The sequence below is a fragment of the Cloeon dipterum genome, chromosome X, assembly GCF_949628265.1.
Source record: "Cloeon dipterum chromosome X, ieCloDipt1.1, whole genome shotgun sequence".
In the NCBI taxonomy this organism is placed as follows: domain Eukaryota; kingdom Metazoa; phylum Arthropoda; class Insecta; order Ephemeroptera; family Baetidae; genus Cloeon; species Cloeon dipterum.
This window is the reverse complement of record NC_088790.1, coordinates 4,515,035-4,534,560: the sequence shown is the minus strand read 5'-3', so window position 1 is coordinate 4,534,560 and position 19,526 is coordinate 4,515,035. Positions and strand designations below refer to the sequence as shown.

The 19,526-nt window shown below is 37.4% G+C and overlaps 2 protein-coding genes across 8 annotated transcripts; both read right to left on the bottom strand.

Annotated features, from left to right (window-relative positions):
- Positions 1-251: 251 nt before the first annotated feature.
- ATPCL (ATP-citrate synthase) lies at positions 252-11,638 on the bottom strand. Of its 5 annotated transcripts, none has more exons than XM_065493019.1 (22): positions 11,474-11,638; positions 7,454-7,631; positions 7,279-7,401; positions 6,353-6,415; positions 6,109-6,299; positions 5,792-6,050; positions 5,525-5,737; positions 5,310-5,467; positions 4,802-4,970; positions 4,631-4,654; positions 3,945-4,148; positions 3,764-3,887; positions 3,588-3,703; positions 3,339-3,535; positions 3,124-3,283; positions 2,669-2,789; positions 2,377-2,615; positions 1,949-2,044; positions 1,690-1,899; positions 1,493-1,636; positions 769-1,042; positions 252-716 (listed from the first exon to the last, which is right to left on the bottom strand). In XM_065493019.1, exons 2-22 carry the CDS (start codon positions 7,607-7,609, stop codon positions 625-627), a joined length of 3,333 nt encoding a protein of 1,110 aa, XP_065349091.1. In that variant the 5' UTR covers positions 7,610-7,631; positions 11,474-11,638; the 3' UTR covers positions 252-624. The 5 variants fall into 5 exon arrangements, with proteins under 5 accessions (XP_065349091.1, XP_065349094.1, XP_065349093.1 ...); XM_065493022.1 differs by having other exon boundaries at positions 3,945-4,136; XM_065493021.1 differs by lacking the exon at positions 11,474-11,638 and adding an exon at positions 7,698-7,836.
- A 660-nt stretch (positions 11,639-12,298) lies between these two features.
- Positions 12,299-18,566, bottom strand: Pex5 (peroxin 5). Of its 3 annotated transcripts, none has more exons than XM_065493366.1 (12): positions 18,408-18,566; positions 16,981-17,202; positions 16,687-16,814; positions 16,516-16,630; positions 16,190-16,462; positions 15,299-15,484; positions 15,106-15,234; positions 14,956-15,053; positions 14,732-14,900; positions 13,586-13,743; positions 13,368-13,532; positions 12,299-13,310 (listed from the first exon to the last, which is right to left on the bottom strand). In XM_065493366.1, exons 1-12 carry the CDS (start codon positions 18,564-18,566, stop codon positions 13,259-13,261), a joined length of 1,854 nt encoding a protein of 617 aa, XP_065349438.1. In that variant the 3' UTR covers positions 12,299-13,258. The 3 variants fall into 3 exon arrangements, with proteins under 3 accessions (XP_065349438.1, XP_065349440.1, XP_065349439.1); XM_065493368.1 differs by having other exon boundaries at positions 14,986-15,053; XM_065493367.1 differs by having other exon boundaries at positions 16,190-16,453.
- Positions 18,567-19,526: the final 960 nt, after the last annotated feature.

The window sequence follows — 19,526 nt, the reverse complement described above, 5'->3', positions numbered from 1 at the left end:
AATAAATTTTTCAAGTTCATCTAATTTAACTCCTCTAAAACTATATTCGATTTATTTGGGGGTTATTATGAGCAATGACTGCCAAATATTTATAGAATATTTCTCTGCAATATTGAAGACACTGAATTGATATGCTTTGTTTTCACAATTACCACAGTTACACACTTCTAACATCTTAGTCTCCATTTTTATTTTTGTGCGAAAGGTACCAAAAGAATCGCGGTTAAACTCACTCCAAAAGAAACAATCTGTTTTCATCTATTCTTGAGCAAATACACAAAAATATTTTATTTTTACCAACAAGTAACAAATCAATGTACACTAAATTTCGCTTTTCTCGTAAGCATGCTTTGCAAGGAATGTTAAGATAAGACATAAAAGGACGTAATCAAAAACAGAAAATGCAGATCTATAAATAAAATGGTATCCGTAGCTAGACATGCAATTTTAATTAAAAATCACTTGGTCAATTATAAAAATTAACTTGCACCGAATCTTGTCGTTTCATCAACATTCAAAATGAAGAGATGTTTTGCATTCAATTGCTTCAAATAACGATAAATACAGCTAGTAATAAATTTGTGCTGGGTGGGTACAAGTGCAAAACTAATCGCTTCTCATCACTTAATTGTACTGCTCGGGGAGAACATAAGAAATGTCGTCCCACGGATGACGGTACAGTCCTTGCCTCAGCCTCTTCTGATCCATGAAGTGCCCTGAATAAAACGATCAGACGCCATACATCAAGAAAACAAAGAAAAAACCTACCAATGAAACCGATGCTGCGCCCGAGAACAAATAGACTGTTGATAGACCCCATTTCGATGTACTCCTGTGCCTCCTCCCTCGTGAAGCTGCCGGTATTGCGAAGCATGTCGACGAAAGACACGGCAATCACGCCGTCAACATTCAGGATGAGATTTGGCTTCTTTGAAGTCGTGATCTTCTCCACCTCAAGGGCGTAGTTCAACAGGGGGGTTGAGGGGAAGTTCTCGAGGACAAACTCTTTGATGATTTTTACTCGCATGTCGGGGTTGTTAATCTGGAAATTTTTATTTTTAGTATTCACAACAAAAAGAAAATTGCAGGGTGCCAAACAGACCTGGAAAATTAACTAAGCTAAACTTAGACCCACCTGTAAAAATCAAAATCAAAAATCTTGGCAAATTTGCAAAATTGCAATTCTGACAAATTCTGGAAACAAATTTCTTCCCAATTTTCTGAAAATAACTTAAAAAATTGATTTGCATATTTACCCACAAGTTTTGCAACCCAAAATAATATTGAATTAGCCAAAAAAAGCTTGGTTTCAAGGAAAAAAATTAAAACCCTGCCACAAGCTGTTACATTTCTGCACGCGAGTTTCCCAGAGCTTTATTCTGTAGGAAAATTTGAAAAGGTATAAAAATTACCTATCATTTGAAATACGACAACTTTTAAATTTTTTGGCAATTTGAAATTTGCTTTTTTTAAATGACTGTGGAAAACTTACAGATTTGACTCTGTGTCCAATTCCCATGATGAGTGTTCCCTTCTTGCGCATGGAGTTAACAAACTCCATGGGGATAAGGCCAGAGTCGTAGCCTTCACTGAACTGCCGAGCAGCACCGTCAAGAGCACCGCCGAAACGATCACCCTGCATTTAAGGCATTAGTAGTGATTCAAGCAAAGGATTTATTTGGTGCGTACGATTGTCAGCAAGCCAGAGACAAGGGACGAAACCAGATCTTTGCCAGCTCGAGCGCAGACGATGGTGTTGTGAGCACCGGAGACAGCGGGGCCATGGTCAGCAGTCACCATCAGACACATTTCAAAGAATTTGCACACGTAAGGTGGCAAGGGGCGTTGGAACCACAGCAGCGAGATGACACCACCAAGACCCATGTCGTTTTTCAGCACCTAATGCAATTGTGTTTAATGATTTCATAATAAGAAAAACTAAACTTACGTCGCTGATAGGCATTCCTGCGTAGAGAAGTTCCTGTCCTCTCTCATCACAAATACTGGTCATGAATGATGCTGGCTTGCGAATCAATCCAAGTTCCTGGGACGAAAATTTAATTCAGAATTTATTACGCAATAAAGAGGGCTTTGATCTTTTGACTGGTTTTAGACTTATCCATGTAAATTATAAGGTCTCTGGGCCAATTTAGATATAATTTTAGTCCATTCTATCCAGGGTTGCGAAATTTTTTTATTATTTTTTAATGCAGTGCATTGGTAACAATAGTTTTTCTCGATTTCAACCAATTTATTTCAGGAAATTATGTTCAACCATTTTTTTTTTACTTTTCAAATGAGCTATTTAGGTTGTAAAATAGTTTAAAATAACACATTCAAACAAAAAAACGGTAAAATTATAAATTCCTATCTTACCCTGGCCCAGGAGTAATCCATAGGTACAGTGGGAGGTGGAAGCTCCGCTTCCGGAACGATGACGCCCTCGTGCACAAGACGGTAGTAGACCTCATGAATCGCCTCTCCAAGATTATCAAAACTGGCAGGAACAGTAGCTCCAGAAGCACCAAGAGCGGCGTTTTTGGACGATGCAGTTTCCTTCTCAGACTGTGCGCATGAGCCAGCGTGACCAAACTGTACCTCAGAGGTGAACATGCCTACGATTTGGAAAATTTAATTGTTTGTTTTAAGTTACAAAAATGATGCTTACTGGCGCAGGTTCCTATGCACCAGGCGACCAAGGGCTTGTTGATCCTCTTGTCCTTCAGGGCGTTACAAACGTCATACTCTTCAGTTCCTCCGACTTCTCCCAGCAGAACAATCATTTTGACCTGTATAAAATTGATTTAAAAAATTAAATTTAAAAGATTGGTAGGCAGATGGTCAGCAGAGTTAGTAATTTTGTTTTTAAATCGTTTTATCCTTGTCTTTAAAAATTCAGCTTATAACTCAGTCGAAAATATTATTTTAGCTTTAAGGCATCGGAAATCGCTCAAAAAGTTGGTGAAAACCGTCCAAATCTTAAAAGTGAGCAGTAGAAAATGTGCTAAATCTGTCTGTTGATGCAATTTTACCGAAAAAATTAATAACACAAACAAATGTATTATTTAGACCAAAGAATGTGAGAGGTTGATTTTAAACTGCTTAAATTTGGTAAGGAAATACCTGTGGGTCTGCTTGATAGCGCAAAATGTGATCCATGAAGTTAGTTCCAGGGTAGCGATCTCCACCGATCGCAACACCTTCGTAAACTCCGTTTGTTGCCTTTGAAATAATATTATTCAGCTCATTGGACATTCCTCCAGATCTTGAGACATATGCCACGCTGCGAATAATTCAATTAGCATCCAATTTCAACGAACCGTAACAAATTTTATTACCTGCCGGGCCTGTACAGTTTAGAGTGGAGAATGTTGTCCATCATTCCACCGGTATTGCCGATCTTGAAGCAGCCAGGCTTGATTCCGCCGACTGTGGCTGGGCCGATGATGGACACGCCCTTCTCGTTGGCCATCAAAATTAATTTGCGGGTCATGTTTTCAGGGATTCCCTCAGCAATGATGGCGATTGTGCGAATCTAGTCAAGAATCTTAATTACACAAAATCAAAATCAATTTGAGGGTATCTACCTGAGGGTAATTCATGGTTTCAATGGTGCTCTCATAGGCCGATCGCAGAGAGGCAAAGTTAACAAGCACGTCAGCGTCTTGGTGCTTGGTCATGGCATCTTCCATTTTCTTATACACTTGATTATGAAAGAAATTTAACATTTTTACAGCGAGTTAAAAAGCGAGTAAATGCAAACCATTGATCAGTATTTCCTTGTGTCCCCAGTAGAACTTTTGCTTGTGGTCCCCAGTGAAGGGATACACCATTGCCACCACAGATGGCTCGGTTCGGCGGCAAACAAAGTCAAAGTCCAGCATGCTCTGTAGAGAGACCGATTAGCAAACATAATTTAATTGAGGCTTTGAACAAATTATTACCTGGACAGCTCTGGTCTGCATTCCCCACACGATGGCCTTGGTCTTCTTGCTGAACATGGTCTTTCCTCCGTCCAAGAAGTCAGCGTTGGCAGCAGCAGCAGCTGCAGAAATTGCAGCGGCGGCAGCAGTGGCAGCAGATGCTGCACCACCGGCCGCGGCACTGCTTCCCCCGGCAATGGAGCCCTTTCGAGACTGATCAGGAGTCTGGTGTTTAAAATGGGCAAATGTAGCGAACGCCGCCACCAACACAACAACCATGCCGCAAAGCAAGAAGTATATTGTGTTAGAAATATTAGAGCTATACATAAAATAGTGATATTCAGTGGAACTATATACAATAGAAAAGGCAATAATTAAAATATTTGTGCTAACAGAAGAATCTTCAGCAGTTTTTAAATAATATGTGCAGAACAGATATTATAGAAAATTGCAAATGTAGACAGGGTTGCAAGAAAGCCGCAAGTTTTTTATTGCAACGGTAAGAATAGCATTTATTTAAATATTTAAATTAGTCACTTAACAAAGCGACAAAATTTTGTCATCTGTAACCGCTAATTTTAGGTTTAGCATAGAGAGATTTATTACGCGATTAATTGGTAAAATAAACCGTAAAGACTATAGTGGTAAAGAAAATACAACCCTGAATAAAGAAGCAAATATAAAAAAGTGGATTGATGGTTACTCACTCCAGATGCCATTCCAGATTCAGACTGTGTGAAGAATAGAAAAATTGGGAAGATATAACATTGAGAAATGATTATTTTTTGTGAATAGGTTAAGATACGAATTAAAGCTACTAAAAATTCTACTACTGTTTACGTACAGAATAAAACAAAATGAACAAAAGAAATAGCTACCTTGTCTTGACCGCCAGGCAGAAGGAAATTGGCAGTGCTGAATTCAACCTCAGTTTCTCTAGGGATTGGCCTCTTACCCAACGCCATACCCACGATCGCAGTCATGTGCGTTTCAGGGCCAAATACGAAGAGGGGGATGCCCAAATTCTGTCCAACGTCCCTCATAATTCTTTAAAACAATTTGATACATCGTTACAACGCATTCTTAAAAGGAAACTCTGGGATTCAAAGTTTTAATTCTTGACGAAATTATCATAAATTGATTTGAAAATAGTTTTTGCTCAATTCAGCTGATTTTAGTTAGAAAAGACAAATCGATCGGTGTTTTTTTATGTTACGGAAAAATTGGAAAATTTGGTAAAGGGTTATGATCCAGGCTTCCAAAGTTTTTAATAGTAAATTGATGAGCACAGTTAAGCCTACCTATAAAATATCATAATTTAATAAAAACTGGCATTCATTAATTTCGCCAATAACTAAAACATCAGTGTTTAAATAGCCTTTGTACCTGAGACCTTCTTGGTAATTAGGCCCAGCACGTCGAACGAAAATAGACACATTGTGCTCTACAAGCCTGGCTTGGAACTCCTGCAGGGCAGTGACGATGCCCTTGAAGGTGGCTGCCACATTTGTGAAGTTGGCGATACCACCACCGATGATCAGAACCTGATGAGCGAAAACGTGATTAAACCGTGTTTAAATTGTCAACTGCAGTTATTATACCTTTCCTTCAGGGTGCTTTTGCTGAGTCATGAGGCTAAGTATAGTCTTGGCATATTCATATGTTTGCTGCTCAGAAGGAGCGCCAGAGTATTCGCCATAATTTGCCAACTCAGAGGCGCCTCCAAGGTCGCAAATGGTGTCTGAGTAAATGACTGACGCTCCTCCGCCGGCAACCATCGTCCAGATGCGACCATTTTTGTTCAAGATGGTGAGCTGCGAATTTATTGTAGCTAATTAAGCAAATTCAAACAGAATTTGCAACCCTACTTTTAGGGAGGCTCCGCTCTTAGCATCCAGATCAGCGATGTACGCTTCTTCGGGGTAGGCATCACGTCCGAAAGGAGGGGGATAGTCGATCTCACCCCACTTGGAGCGGCAGATGAAATCAGCTGTGGCGTCGAGCTTAGCTGCTAAGTCCAGGACGTACACTTTGCCTCCAGTGATGACCAGAGGGTTTATCTCCAAATACGTAAAATACAACTCAACGTATTGTTGGTAGAGGCTCTCGATGAAGCCGGCCACCAAACTGATAACAAACGGGTTGGTGTAAAAATATTATATTTATTTTTCAATTAAATACTAACTCTTGTTGTGATGCGTCAATTTTTGTGAGGAGGACATTCTTGATGTCTTTGGTGGACACAATTTGTCCAACGGGCACCTCCAGTTTAACAGCCTTCGAGTCGACATCGCCAATATCGACGCCGCCTTCGTGGTGGAAAAGGATGGTGTCTCCTGAGCGGTGCGAGTAAATGCACACATAGGCTTCCTCGGCCTAAAATAATGTGATTTAAATTCAATTTGCAGATTTTTTACTGCTGTCCTTACCGGTTTGTGAGGCAAAAATGGTTCAATGATGAAACTTCTTAGCTTTCCGGTGGCTTTTCCGATCTGTAAATATCAAAACACATTGTTACGGCTGTAAAATTAACGCTGTTAAAAATAGTCTTATTGGATGTAACGTAGGGGATTGTTTAGAAAATCGAATTTTGAAGCCATTCACAAAGATGACATTTCAATTTAAGATAATTTTTCTCCGTTTCCAGTTAAATCTATGGCTATCACATTTAATACAGATCAAACTCTATTTGTCTCATTAATGGCTTACAAAGTTTCTTTAAATTTTAAAACATGTATACAGATACAAATAACACCTCCTTCTTGTCATAGGAGAAATTTCTAATTCTTTACAATTTATTGTTGATTTCATATTTTAAATAATTATGATAAATAATAACTTGCTTATTTGATTAATTTATTAATATTTAGGAAATATAAAATAATAATAAAAAAAGAAATGAGAAAAAGAAGTTAATTTAAAATTTTAATGAAGCTAAAAGATTTTTATTTTAAAAGAAAGGGTTTAGAATAACACGTAATGAAACAGGAAATTTCGTCAGCTATGTAACAAATATAATTACTCAAATTTTCAAAATGTTCAACAGCAGCAGCATTGTCTTTGCTAAATTTTTACACTGAACGAAATTCAAACGGACAACACGAGTCTAAAAATAATAACAACTTAACTTTCATGCGTGAAAAAATAATTCTACTCTGGAAAATCACCCAAAAATAATATAGGGCTGAAAATTTCACCAAAAAATCAAATCCCCCAGACTCTTAGACGGTTGTAGCTTTTGATGGATAATGCTCCAAAAAAGAAAATTCACTGTCTGTTAGAAATAAATTCCCTCTTGAGCGCCAGTAAATTTAAACAGTCCTTGTTGTTCGCTCTTTGAAAAAAAAACTCATACCTTGATATCCTTGCCGATCCTCTGCTCGATCCAAGACTTGGCGGTGGCAAGGTCGCAGTTGACTTCGATCAGGCCTAGTTTTCCTCGCCGTTTGATCAGCTGGTCAGGTTTGACAACCAGTTTCTGCACACAGATTTTAATTAAAGAGAACACTAATATATTACTGAAATCGTACCTCAGTCTGCAGCCAGGGATTGGCGGCGACGAGTGCCTCCCATTTGGTGCTCTCGTCGACAGCAGCGAATTTGCAGAGTGCAGCGCCCGAAGAGGGCGAAAGGAACCTGTTTAACAGGTCCTTTCCGGTCGCCTCGCGGATCGCTTTTGCCGACATCTCTCAGCCTGTGCAGCCCTTCCTGAGGACAAAAAGAAAACGCTTGTAGTCTGGGTGTTTGGCCGGAGTCGACGCGACTGCCTCGTACCGTGTCTCGAGAAAGAAAGAGCGAGCCAGAATGATACGCTAGAGGCTGGCTCGCTGCTTTTTCTCTTGGAAGGGGTCTGCTTGGCCGACTGACTGACTGATTGTCAGAAGATAAAGGCTCGATTCGCGCAGAGGGCACGAAACTCTTATCGGTCGCGCTTATTCGGCGTCTTTTGAATGCACTTTTTGAGGAAACTCTGAGATTCAAGGCCAGTTTTCGAACTCGAACAGGATTTAAATTCGAAATCGCGCAGTCATCGGTTTTTTGTGCGATTGCCGCAAAAATATGCGTCATGATGAAACACAGAAAGAGGAGAAAATCATCTTTGCGGCCTTACTACCTTGAGCGGAGAAAAAAAGCGGCAATAGTTGCTACGCACAAGCCGCACAACTCAAACCTAGATGCTGCAGAAGGAATGGTACCTGCTTTAGTTCTCTAAAAATATTTAAATCTACTCTTCCGGGCTGACGTGAATATTTGAATAAATATTAGAAATATTTTCAAAAAAACTAATGAGCCCTTATGCGATATGCGACTTGTTTGTTGTCTTGTGCAGCAAAACCTTTTTTCCAGCAGGGAAAATGTGACGTCAAACTATCGACTGGCGGCGCTTGAATGTGACCAACTGACGTCACACGCGGGTGCCCTCGCTCGGTCGATTCTACAGAAAGGTCACTCACTTGCACAGAATGAGAATGAAAATCACTGAACGGTTTGCGGAAATTGCACGACGTACTTTATAGGGTGCGAAAGCAAGACAGAAAGAAAACAAGCTCGCCGACGTCGAATTAATTTGTGTCAATTTGAATGGATTCCCTGATGAACAAACAACACATTTCTCCATATTATCGACTCTCGATTACAATGGCAGTGAGAATTTGACGCAAACTTCAAGCGTCGTAGTAGTGAAGAAATTATATATATTATTGCACTGATAATCCCAGTTTACGCGCGTCTGGCAAATTCTTACTTTAAAATCCACTCCTGAAGTCACGTGACCACTCACGCCATTCATCGCGTGATGTTTGTTCTAAGAACAGATTGGTCCGCCGTGTGCTTGTTCGCTTCCGCCGTTAATCCTGCTTCAGAGCCCGAAACTTTCCCTTTTCTTTATTCCGTGAATTAAAATTTTGAAAATAATTAACAAAATTTTGGTGAAACTTAAATAATTAAAAATCGGTTAGGATTTTGATTAAAAATATACTTCTTTAAAACTTATTCATTTACGTGCAGAGCAGAACGTCCACGACTTTTATTATTGTAACCTGGATTGAGTGATAAGATTTCATGCGATACGACTGATTAAAATGTGAGAGATGATGATCAAATTTTAATTGAAGGTTTTGCAAGTCACGCAAATTATTCATAGTTTTTGGCACACGATGACAAGCAATTCGAGGAAGCTGTACGTATCAACAACATATTTAAGTGGAGTTGTACTGAAAAATTGAGACAAATCATTCTTTATCTTACCTTATAAAAATAAGGAAAGAGCTTAATTTTTAATAGAAAATCAGCTAATCAAGAATCGTCTCCTTACTCACGATTTAGGGAATTTTTCCCCAAGCAAAAAATCAAAGACAAAACCTTTAAATCTTCGATAAATTTGGCAAAATCTGTTTTATTGATCCTGAATTTACCATTTGCTCGGCTTAAGATCTACTTTAAGCAAAGGTACCACGCCCAGCAAGCACCTTTTCCTCTCACTCCGAATCAGAATCACTTTCTAAACTTTAATTTTTTTTCGACCGGATGAATTGTTCCTCGAAGTGAACGTCTACAAGATTTTCTGACGAGAAAAAACAACAGTTATTTTCTTAGAAAACAATCTAACACACGTGGTTTACGATTTACGGAAGTCTTTAGGCAATTAATGCGAACACAAAATCCATTCAACTCGAATTAAGAACAACAAGAGCAACATTAGGGCCGATAAGGTCAAAGTGTCAAGAAGCAGCGTGTTAATCGCGTGCATCCGAAGCCTCGCCGAGTTGAAATTTCAGCCAAGAAAAGCGTGATTATGTTGCTAAATGCGTTATGTAATTTGATAAAATAATCATTCGAGGATCATGCGACCGAAGCACTTACACTTCGTGCGAATCACGTTCATTTCCTCGGAACGTGAAATCGTGAAATGCAGAGGCTGCACTTTTTACTTTTTGATAAGATAAAAAAGTGGTAAACTGGGCGAGTTGCACTACTTACAACTTCATCGTAAATACTTAATACACAAGCAGAGGAGCGACGACTTTATCAAAAGTATTTATTTTTACTAAAATTGATTATTTGGTTCTCCCAAACTGCAAATCATAGTAAAAACAACACCAGGTGTGATTATTTCCTACTTTTAAATGAGTTCAACGCAATTTTTCTTTAACGTTTATTTGGCTTCCTTGCATGCAATCGAAATTATTATTTTTCACCGAAAAATTAAATAAAATTAACTGAAAAAACATGTCTTAAAATAGCAATGAAAGACATTCACATGTGTGAAAAACTGATAAGAAAAATTCGGCCTAGTAAATAAAATCGAGAGAAAAAATCCCGGCGTGAAACATAACAATGCACTAGTCCTCAGACTTTCCACCGATTTAGACGGTTTAAAGGGAGATTTGAATGGTTCAAAATTCAATTTTCGTGCTTAGAGATCGTCATAATAACGATTGGAAGATGAGAAAAAATATTTTACCCTTTTAAATTCGTGTAAAATTTTCAGGTTAAAATGTTACAGGCACAAGAAATTAAAAAATCTCGCTTCTGTCACTCTCTCTGTATCCCCCCTTTTTTATTTGCAGTTAGATGAATCAATGGGGACAAGAAAAAACGGTGTGGTAGTGTGATCATCTGTATCTCTGTGAGTTAACCTGGCTCGCTTTGAGCCTGCGTGAAGGTTTGTCCCACTTTAATGATCGGCGACCTTGACCGAGAACTAGACATTTAAAGCCTTTAAATAGCTCTCCCTATTGAAACGATTTCTCCGGAAGAGTTGATTTTTTAATAGAAACATGTCTTAGCTGAAACCAACAAAGTCCGTCTATTTATAAATTCATTGGGTTAGTTTGAAAAATTTTAATTGATCCAATTTATAAAAACATAATATCAAACTAAAAAAATAATAGTCATTATCTCACAGCAAAATTAAATTGTAAGCCGACGGATTTATAAGGCGTGCTTTTTTAATTTGTCTGGCTATTTAAGGATTTTAAATCCTGTGGATTTTTTTCGCTGCACGCACACCGCTATTTTTGGTCGAGGGGAAAGTGGTGCTCATCCTGCATGAAAAGTTTCTAACCGACTGAGCTCTGGAGAGGCTGCAGGCGAAAATTGTTCGGAAAGGATGTCAATTTTCATTTTTCTCCAAAATAGCCGGCACTGACCAAACGGAGAAACTCGTGCGGCTGACAAAACGCACAATTAAATATTATCAGGATAAAAAAGCTTATCATCTGTCAAGTGTATGAATGTAAACACTCCAGAAAAAAATCCTATCAATTTTTTTTTAAAAAAATAATTATTTAGCATAAAAGCAAATAACACATTATAAGAGCGCTGCAAAAGTAATTTCCCACCCAAATAATGTCATCATTCATACGCGTTTCTCTCTGTGACCGCGTTATGCGAACACCCGAATTGATTTGCATGCATTAACATTTGCCTAGTCGTCACGGATGACAATAAACGAGGCGTTGAGACAAAATTTCGCCAGCCACACCGGCTCGCGGCTCGATGTGACTGAAAGACAAAGAGAATTTGCCGCAAATCACTCGCATACTCACTCGTCAAGATAGCTGCGAAATCTCGTAGTCCGTTTCTGCGGAATTATCCTCTCGCACACTCGCAGGAGTGTCTCGTCGGTCGGTCAGCGACTTTCCTTCCACTTCTTCCAAGTTCCAAGTTCAACCGGATGATTCGCCCATTCGCCGATCAGTCGATGGCAGCGCACTGGAAGTGACGTCATCACGCACATATCTTCGCTGAGCGGCGGCAAAGTTCAGAACTACATAGAGAAATGTAGAAATTCGAGAAATTCACACATTCGCATAATCGCAACTCGCAACTAACTCCTGTTAAACTGGTTTGATAAAGAGCAGAATATTCCACTTAAATTAAATTCTTATGCTGGATTTAATATCCAGCTTCCGTGACTGAATAATTTACTGCCAGGCAAAACCCGCATTTATCAAGATTAGCTCATTGCTTCCATCGCAATTTTGCGCATTTTGCTGATATTATTGTGCATGAACCAAAATATAGAAGGATTTAAAAATAATAATTCACGAGCCAGGGATTTTAAAAATATATTTGTGATTTTTAAATGACCTTGAACTAAGAGTTCTATTAACTTAATTTTTTTTAAAATCGATACTTCATCTTTTTAAACCTCTGTTAAAAGTAGAATATCTGTGAATTCATAGCCAAATTGTACGATTTACCGAAGAAACGAGGCCCCTGATTTAAAATTTTCGTGAATTCTCAGTAGAAGCTTAAGAATTACGATTTTTACGCGGTTTGCGACACAAGCCACGCCTTCTCCATTTATTTTCAGTGGTTTTTTTAAATAAGGGGGACATGGAGAAAGTACAAATCAAACACAATAGCAATTAATTTTGAATTTTGTATTTTCCAAATTGATGCATCGACAGGCAGATGATGACATAGATTAAAAAAAATTGTCACATGACAAATCAAATTCTCTTTTGTTGTTAATGAAGTCTTTGGTTGTTTGTTTCAATTACAATGTTTAGCGACGACCTTTCATTTTTGTATAAAGTGGGCGCCTGTCAATTTGCATTATTTCCAAATCTTATAAATAGAGGCCAAATATTTTTATATCCAGGTCGTCGCGGCAAAGGTAAAAAATTAACATTGATAGATATACTTGTGTATATTAATGACAGTAATTACAGTGAACAATTTACTCCTGCAACAGACTAATGTTTTTGGATTTATGAAATTTCCATTTTACATTACAACAACAAACGCATTAATGATAAAATTGAAAAAAAAACGAAACTCGCTCGCTCACAGAACTCACACCATTTTTCGCAATAAAAAACAATGCCCATTTAAAGTTACCACACCACGATTTAAACCCAAAGTATATAAAAGACATTCAATTAATGCTAGCAGTCTTACCTCACAAAAAACATTTAAAATCCCTTTGAATCGATTTAAAAAATACTGGAACAGAAATTTACCCTGTATACAAGAAATTAAATAACAAATTTAGTCACTGAAAGATGACTTACATTCAAAAATGACAAATAATGATTTTAGTGCTTTGTTAATGGTAGTATCGTTTCAATGTTAGATTCCATAGGATTCAAATGACTAATATAAATATCCGATTGCATGGCAACCAAAATGGACCCGTTCACCGCAGCTTGAGCCACTGACAAGCAGTTTTCTAGTCAGTTTCAAATTGTTTCAAATCAGTGTCTCGCGCAACAGCAAACCACTTGAATAAAAAATGACTAAAATCTAATGGAATAGTATGATTAAGTGCTAAGACTATACTCATTTACACCATCTTGTTACATTAGTTTTAGACACTTCTTAACCTAATTCAGTTCTTCGTTCATTTTGAACACCTCGTTTAGTTTCGCCAAGTCCCTGAAATCAGAGATATAAATTTAATATTAGTCAAATGCAGGCAAAATAATGAATTACCTGTTATCCACCAAAGTAAACAGGTCTTTCCTCTCCATTAATCCAACCACTAGCCTTAACGAGGACCAAATGCTCTCAGACATTGACCTCCACGAGCTCTTCCCTTGCACTCCCTTGCCAGAAGCTTGAATGTTGAGCGCAGAAATGAAGTGCTCAGCAGCTTCCCTACAGCATTATGGTTAAATTAATCCATAACAGAAAGCGCATCAAACTCATACTTGTAAGCGTTTAGGTTGACACAGGTTATTCCGACGTTATAGCGAGCTCTGATGAAGCCAGGCGTCAGTTCCAGGGCTCTGTGGTACGCGTCAACTGCTTCCTCTGACCGATTACCATTTGCCAGAGTTGCGCCAAGACGGTTCCACATTCTCGAGTCCTGGAATTCAAATCAAAATGTGAGAGAATGCTCCATGGAAAAATGAGGCAAACCAATTTATTTCCAGAAACAACCACATTTTTTACTACTGTTGTTTTTGAGATATATAAAAATTTACAACTGGCGCAATATAAAATTTCTCCAATTAAAAATCACTAGGTTCTACGTGTGTAGCCTGAAAACCGCAAGAAAAAACGCTCCAGATTATTTATAACTGATGTTTATTTTGATTTTGACCGATGTTTATTTTTTAAGTTAATATTTCAGGTTGATAAATTGCGTACTCTGATGTAAATTGTTTAAACAGCTTTCAAGCTCAAAAAATTTATAGCGTGGAAACTCCGCGGTCTTTTTACATATATACACTCTTGTGATGTATATGAATCACCGAACAAATTGATTCTATCTAGCATAATATATAGCCTTCGAATTACGGACTGAACAAAATTATTTGTAAAATTTAAAATAAAAATTAATTTAAAAAACAAATTTTGTTCAATCACGATGGTTTATGCTATAAAGATAACCCCCGACAAGATTAATTATTGATAGATAGGTAGGTTACTGAAAAACCACTTAACTCCAGTATCCCAAAAATTCCGGTTTTTTTTTTAAATAATTTCGACCAAGTCCGTTAGAACCGATTTTAAGCTTACTATATTGGAAAAAATTAGGGAAATAATTAAATAAAATAATTCAAGTGTTAAAAAGAACTCCACCTTGATTTTTAAAAATTTAAGAATTAAATTTTAAATTATTAATTTAACATCAGAATATCTCAACAGTTTCTGTATTAAAAAAAAACAGTTAAGCCATATATATCTATTTTGAAAGAAGGTAATCTTGCCAGCAAAATTTCTTAAAAAGTTTATACAAATAAATAAATATTATCAACTGTTTGGGGGTAAAATTGTGTTTGAAAATAAGACGGAAATTTTTGTGAATGGCGTGATTAATTAACTAAAAATTAATTTAAAAGAGTAATCACCTCTGGCCGAGCTTCCAGAGCTGCTCGAAAACAATCCACAGCCTTGTCGTATTCATTAGACAAGTTGAAGAGCACTCCAAGACCACACTGAACGTCTGGATCAATGTCAGAAATGGGATTTCTGTTCGCAGCTGCCAGGAAAAGGTCATGCACTTCTTGGTGGACATCGCTGTTAGACAGTATGATATAGAATTGCTCAATGGTGGAATTCCGTTCAAAATTACTTGGTCATTAGTGAGGTAATATATTCATACTTTTGGGGATGCTCTTCCGTGTGAGGAGGAACCAAGTCACTGTATTTAGGATTACCCTTTAACCAATCCTGGAATTGAATTATTAATTAGTGAGTGAATAAAATTTGGGTTAAATTTTACCTTGAGGGCGTGACAAGCTTGATTTTGATAACTCTCGTTTGTGTAGCAAACAGCCAAAGCCATCAGCGCGGACAAATTTCCTGGATCTAATTGAAGGCACTTTTTCAATGCAGGGATAGCCATGGGGTCCTGCAAAAGTCCAGAGCAGTTGTTAGCAGCCAGAAGTGAAGCCACATATCAGATAATCCGTTACCTGCTCGTTTTCAGCTTGCGTTGTTCCCAAGAGCTGCCAGGCTTCAGCGCAGTTTTCGTCTTTCTGCACTGCTGCCTCAAAGAGCAAAACGGCACTTGGCAAATCCCCTTCGGCGAGCCTCCTCTTACCCTCGTCCAGAGGGTTCTCATTGTCGAGTAGGGGGTTTTCCTTTTCAAAGCTGTATTGCTGCAAGGAAAAGGAGGATTTTAAGGATTTTGTTTAAGAATTTCCTCATTTTAATCGTGAACAACGCATTTGTACATATAAGAAAAAAGCTAATTTATTTAATTTTAATAATAAAAAAGGCATCTCGTTAAAAAAATTGGAGGGTCAAATATTTTTTAATAATTTTTTTTTAAAATATCTTAATTTAATTTAAACACTCCACTGTTGACGCGGTCAAAATTCAGCCAACTGAGACAGAGTTAAAAATTTTAGATTTTCAGAAAGCTGATAAAATTGCCAGTATCTTTTAAAAAAGCCAGAAATTTTTAACTTCAACTATTGGTATTAATTTTAAGCTTCAGGATTTTTTAAAATTATTTTAAGAGACAGATTAAGGTAATGAGGATAAATAACAATAAAAACGAAGGTAGAAATTTTAATTAAAATATTTTGATGCTTTCTATGAAATCCAGGGGCTATTAATAACAGAAATAACTTCTTAGTAAATTAATGATCAATTAACGAACACACTAATTCAGAAAAAAATGGTGCGATCCGTTTTTCTTGCGCACTTTCATGAAATTTTCCTCCTGGAGAAATAAATCGTGATTTTACAATAAGGAGAACCAAACTTTAAAGCCATTTCTCGGATATTATCCATAATATTTAGCTTTTCCATATATTATTTCCCAGAATTATGCAGCACTAATTCGCATTCACTCTCACCTTAAAGGGGTCGTAGTAGGAACTGAACTCTTCGAACCAATTGGTGATGTCGCCACTGTCTCTGGCGGACTTTTCCCATTCCTTCTGCAAGTTGACCCAGAGGTCGTCCTCTTTGACGATGCCGTTGGCAAGATCAGCCTGCCGCTGGCCTTCGGCAAACTCCTTCACCCACGAGTGAGCCGCCTCAGCCTCTGTGTCCTTGGAGTCTTGGTCCAACTTTCCGTCTAAAATGTCAACTTCACCGTTGCCAATGTCACGCATAAACTGCATGAACTGTAAAAACAGCCTTGTGATGAATGATCCATTCTTGAGGTAAGACGACTCACCTTTGAGTTTTGAACGCGCTGATTGTCGATGACTGTGACAAGTTCATTCGCCTGAGCTCGGATTTCCTGGTCTTCTACTGATCCCTCCTGCCATGCATTTTCCAGCTCGGTGGATCTGCAATGATTAGTCAGGTTGCAGACGGCTCAAAAGCGTATCCAATGATAAATCACATGTCATGTTCATCGGGTTGCAGATATTCCAAAGTCCAGCTTGGCCCAAAGCCCAGTTCGTTCTTCTCAGTCGCGATTGGTTTCAGAGAAGAACCGGCTTCATTCCAAATCTCTTCAATTTTGAGCTCCTACAAATATGCAACTTTTTTACAAAAATGTAGTGCACAGGACTCGACTTAGACTATGAAAGAAAGTTTCAGCGAAAATAGCGTTTTTTTATTTATAATTCGAAATATTGTCCTAAAAACTAATTTCTCGCAAGAAAGTGTTAGTAAAAGTCAGGGCGAAACTCACGTTAAAATTATTGTGAGTGTCCGAAAACTGTTCGGCCCATCCAGCGGTTTCAGCGTCGGCAAGAGCTTGTGCGACTCCAGGAGCAGGGATTGGCGGCAAAGAGTTGTGCTGGGCACTCTCGATTTCGCGCATCTCCCGCAGCAGCGAGTCGACGTGGAAGGTTTGAGGTACCACATCGATTCCTCGCTGAACTAGACTCTCCTCCAAGAACTCTTGAACAAACTGAATCAAAAATTAAATTAATTAATTTAAATTTATTAAAATAGTTAAAAAATATGTTTAAACAGGGTTCTATAATATGATAGTCAATAGTTTTGAAATACTTTGTCATTTTCATTTAAAATAAATTAGAATTTACTACCGTAAGGAATTCTCATGCACAGTCCAACGTGAAAAATTTCAAATTTTCAAGAGTAAATAAAAAATTTCTGGATATATTCAGCAAACACTTGAATAAACAGAATTCGATATTATTTATTATGAAAATATTTACCAAAAACAAACAAGATTGATGAATCAAATATTTTAACCCTTGCATGAAAAATATACTTTAAACGTATTGGTGTAATCCAAAGAAAAAAACCAAAATGATTAATAAGGGTGTAATTAGTATCATTATGTTGATGATTTCATATAAAATAATCTTTAATAATTACAAACAGAAGTGTAGTTAGAAAAATGAAACCATCTTATCCTCAAGGTAATTTAGCAGCACAGAATGATGCGTAATTTGTAATTCACAGATCAGTTAATGTTCTTTTTCGCTCCAATTCGTGTAATGATTTCATGTAAACTCATGGAAATTCCCCGATTCAACGATTTTAGAGATTTAAAAAGGATTCGAAAATTTCAAACTCTGTTCAGAGTACAGTTTGTGCTCAATTTAGATGAAATGATTCATGAGACAAATCAATTATTGGTTGATTTTTGAAATTTATCTGTTTATTTGTTTATTCTCATATTGAGAATAAACAATACATATTATGACATATGTCTTATACACACATTAGTGCACATAGTTAATAGAAAATCTTTAATTTTTCTGTCCTGGGCTATGTAAATTATTTACAGTTAATTCAATTCAACATGTTCTGAAAGCTGATCAAATGTCATATTTTTACATATTTATAGAATTTAATTTACTTAAGTATTTTCAGCTTCCAAAAAAATTAAGTTAATTGATAATATTTAAATTTAATTAGTTAATTTTGTAGCTACATGACCTTGGTAGTCACCTCAGAAGGTTTGAAAAAAATTAATGAGCTATTTTCAATTATTTTTACAATGGAAAATAAAACAAATCGAGTAAAGTAATAATATTGAACGAAAACAAGCTTCAAAAATCGATTTTTAATTATTCCTGAAAAGAGCTCGGTCCGATTGAAAAATTTCCCCCAGTGATAATTCTCAAAACCAAAATACGTCACCTGATCGGCACTGGACTCGCCGAAAATGGCTTCAGGGTGAGGGGGAAAGTGCCTGAGTCCATCCTCCTTGTGGGCCCGGTCCTGGACAAAGTGCGAGGTGAGACGGACCAAAGAATTGGCGCCGCCGCACTCGCCCTCGACCAACTCGCGCAGAGCCATCCTCAGGGAGAGAGGGATGGGACAGCAGAGACACCACCTGGATGGATGTTGAGCACTCTATTCACCTCCAGCAGAGCTGTCGACAGAACAGGAAACACAATATTGAGATTGGGAAAGAGACGGACTGACGGCAGCTGGCTCAAAACAACCAGATAATTTAACCTTGGTGAGCGGCATTTTCATTGATATGCAAGATAAAGAAAGAACCCAGCCACACAACACGTGAATATGAATTTAAATTGACTAAAAATAATGCCTCACGTAGGGAGAAAAACGATATCGATTTGAAATTGAGAGTAGCCCGACTTGTGGGATTTCCTCCGAGAATAATGTGTGCTCACAACAAAAATACACAAGTCATCAAATTTATTTGTTTGTCGACGAACAACACAATACACTCAAGACGACGCAGAAGATGATTCATTAGTTTCAATCTAAAATAAAATAGTTCAAGGCTCTAGGCTCACTTTAATTTAATTGTGTACCACTTTGAGGAATTCCCACAGCCTTTTGCGAATTTCTTGAGCAAAAATAAACTAAATGGCCGAAAATTAAGGTGTTTTGCTAACATTCCATGGGATTTGGTGTAAGATTATAATTTGCCAAATAAATTTATGGTTGGCTTATAAAACGACGCCTCCGTAATTTAAAAGTAGAAATTTTCGCCAATTTCAAACTACCATAATTTCTGGAATCGATTAACTTAACATTTTTTTATCCTGCTCAGCGAGATGAATCGAATGAGGTCAATTTTAATCATTTTGGAAAGGTTGGTGACTTTTCCTAAATTTTCCAAGAGAAAAGTGCTCTGGGAAAATCCCGTGATGAAATGTAACGGCTTGTAAAGGGGTTTTAATTTTTTCTGAGATAGTTTTCATGAAATCTAGCTATTTAGAAATTTTTTTCAGCTCGCATATCTTACTAGGAAATACATGTCAATTTTAAAAACGGTTTTCCGGG

What these genes read in the sequence shown, in the direction of transcription:
- Pex5 (XM_065493366.1), bottom strand. Translation starts at nt 18,566, where the DNA reads ATGGCTCTGCGCGAGTTGGTCGAGGGCGAGTGCGGCGGCGCCAATTCT. An exon ending in CGCAAGCTGAAAACGAGCAG is followed by an intron (nt 15,235 to 15,298) that starts GTAACGGATTAT and finishes GGACTTTTGCAG; the next exon opens with GACCCCATGGCTATCCCTGC. An exon ending in TTTACTTTGGTGGATAACAG is followed by an intron (nt 13,311 to 13,367) that starts GTAATTCATTAT and finishes CTCTGATTTCAG; the next exon opens with GGACTTGGCGAAACTAAACG.
- ATPCL (XM_065493019.1), bottom strand. Translation starts at nt 7,609, where the DNA reads ATGTCGGCAAAAGCGATCCGCGAGGCGACCGGAAAGGACCTGTTAAAC. An exon ending in TCTCTGGCTTGCTGACAATC is followed by an intron (nt 1,637 to 1,689) that starts GTACGCACCAAA and finishes CCTTAAATGCAG; the next exon opens with GGTGATCGTTTCGGCGGTGC. An exon ending in GCGCAGCATCGGTTTCATTG is followed by an intron (nt 717 to 768) that starts GTAGGTTTTTTC and finishes CGTTTTATTCAG; the next exon opens with GGCACTTCATGGATCAGAAG.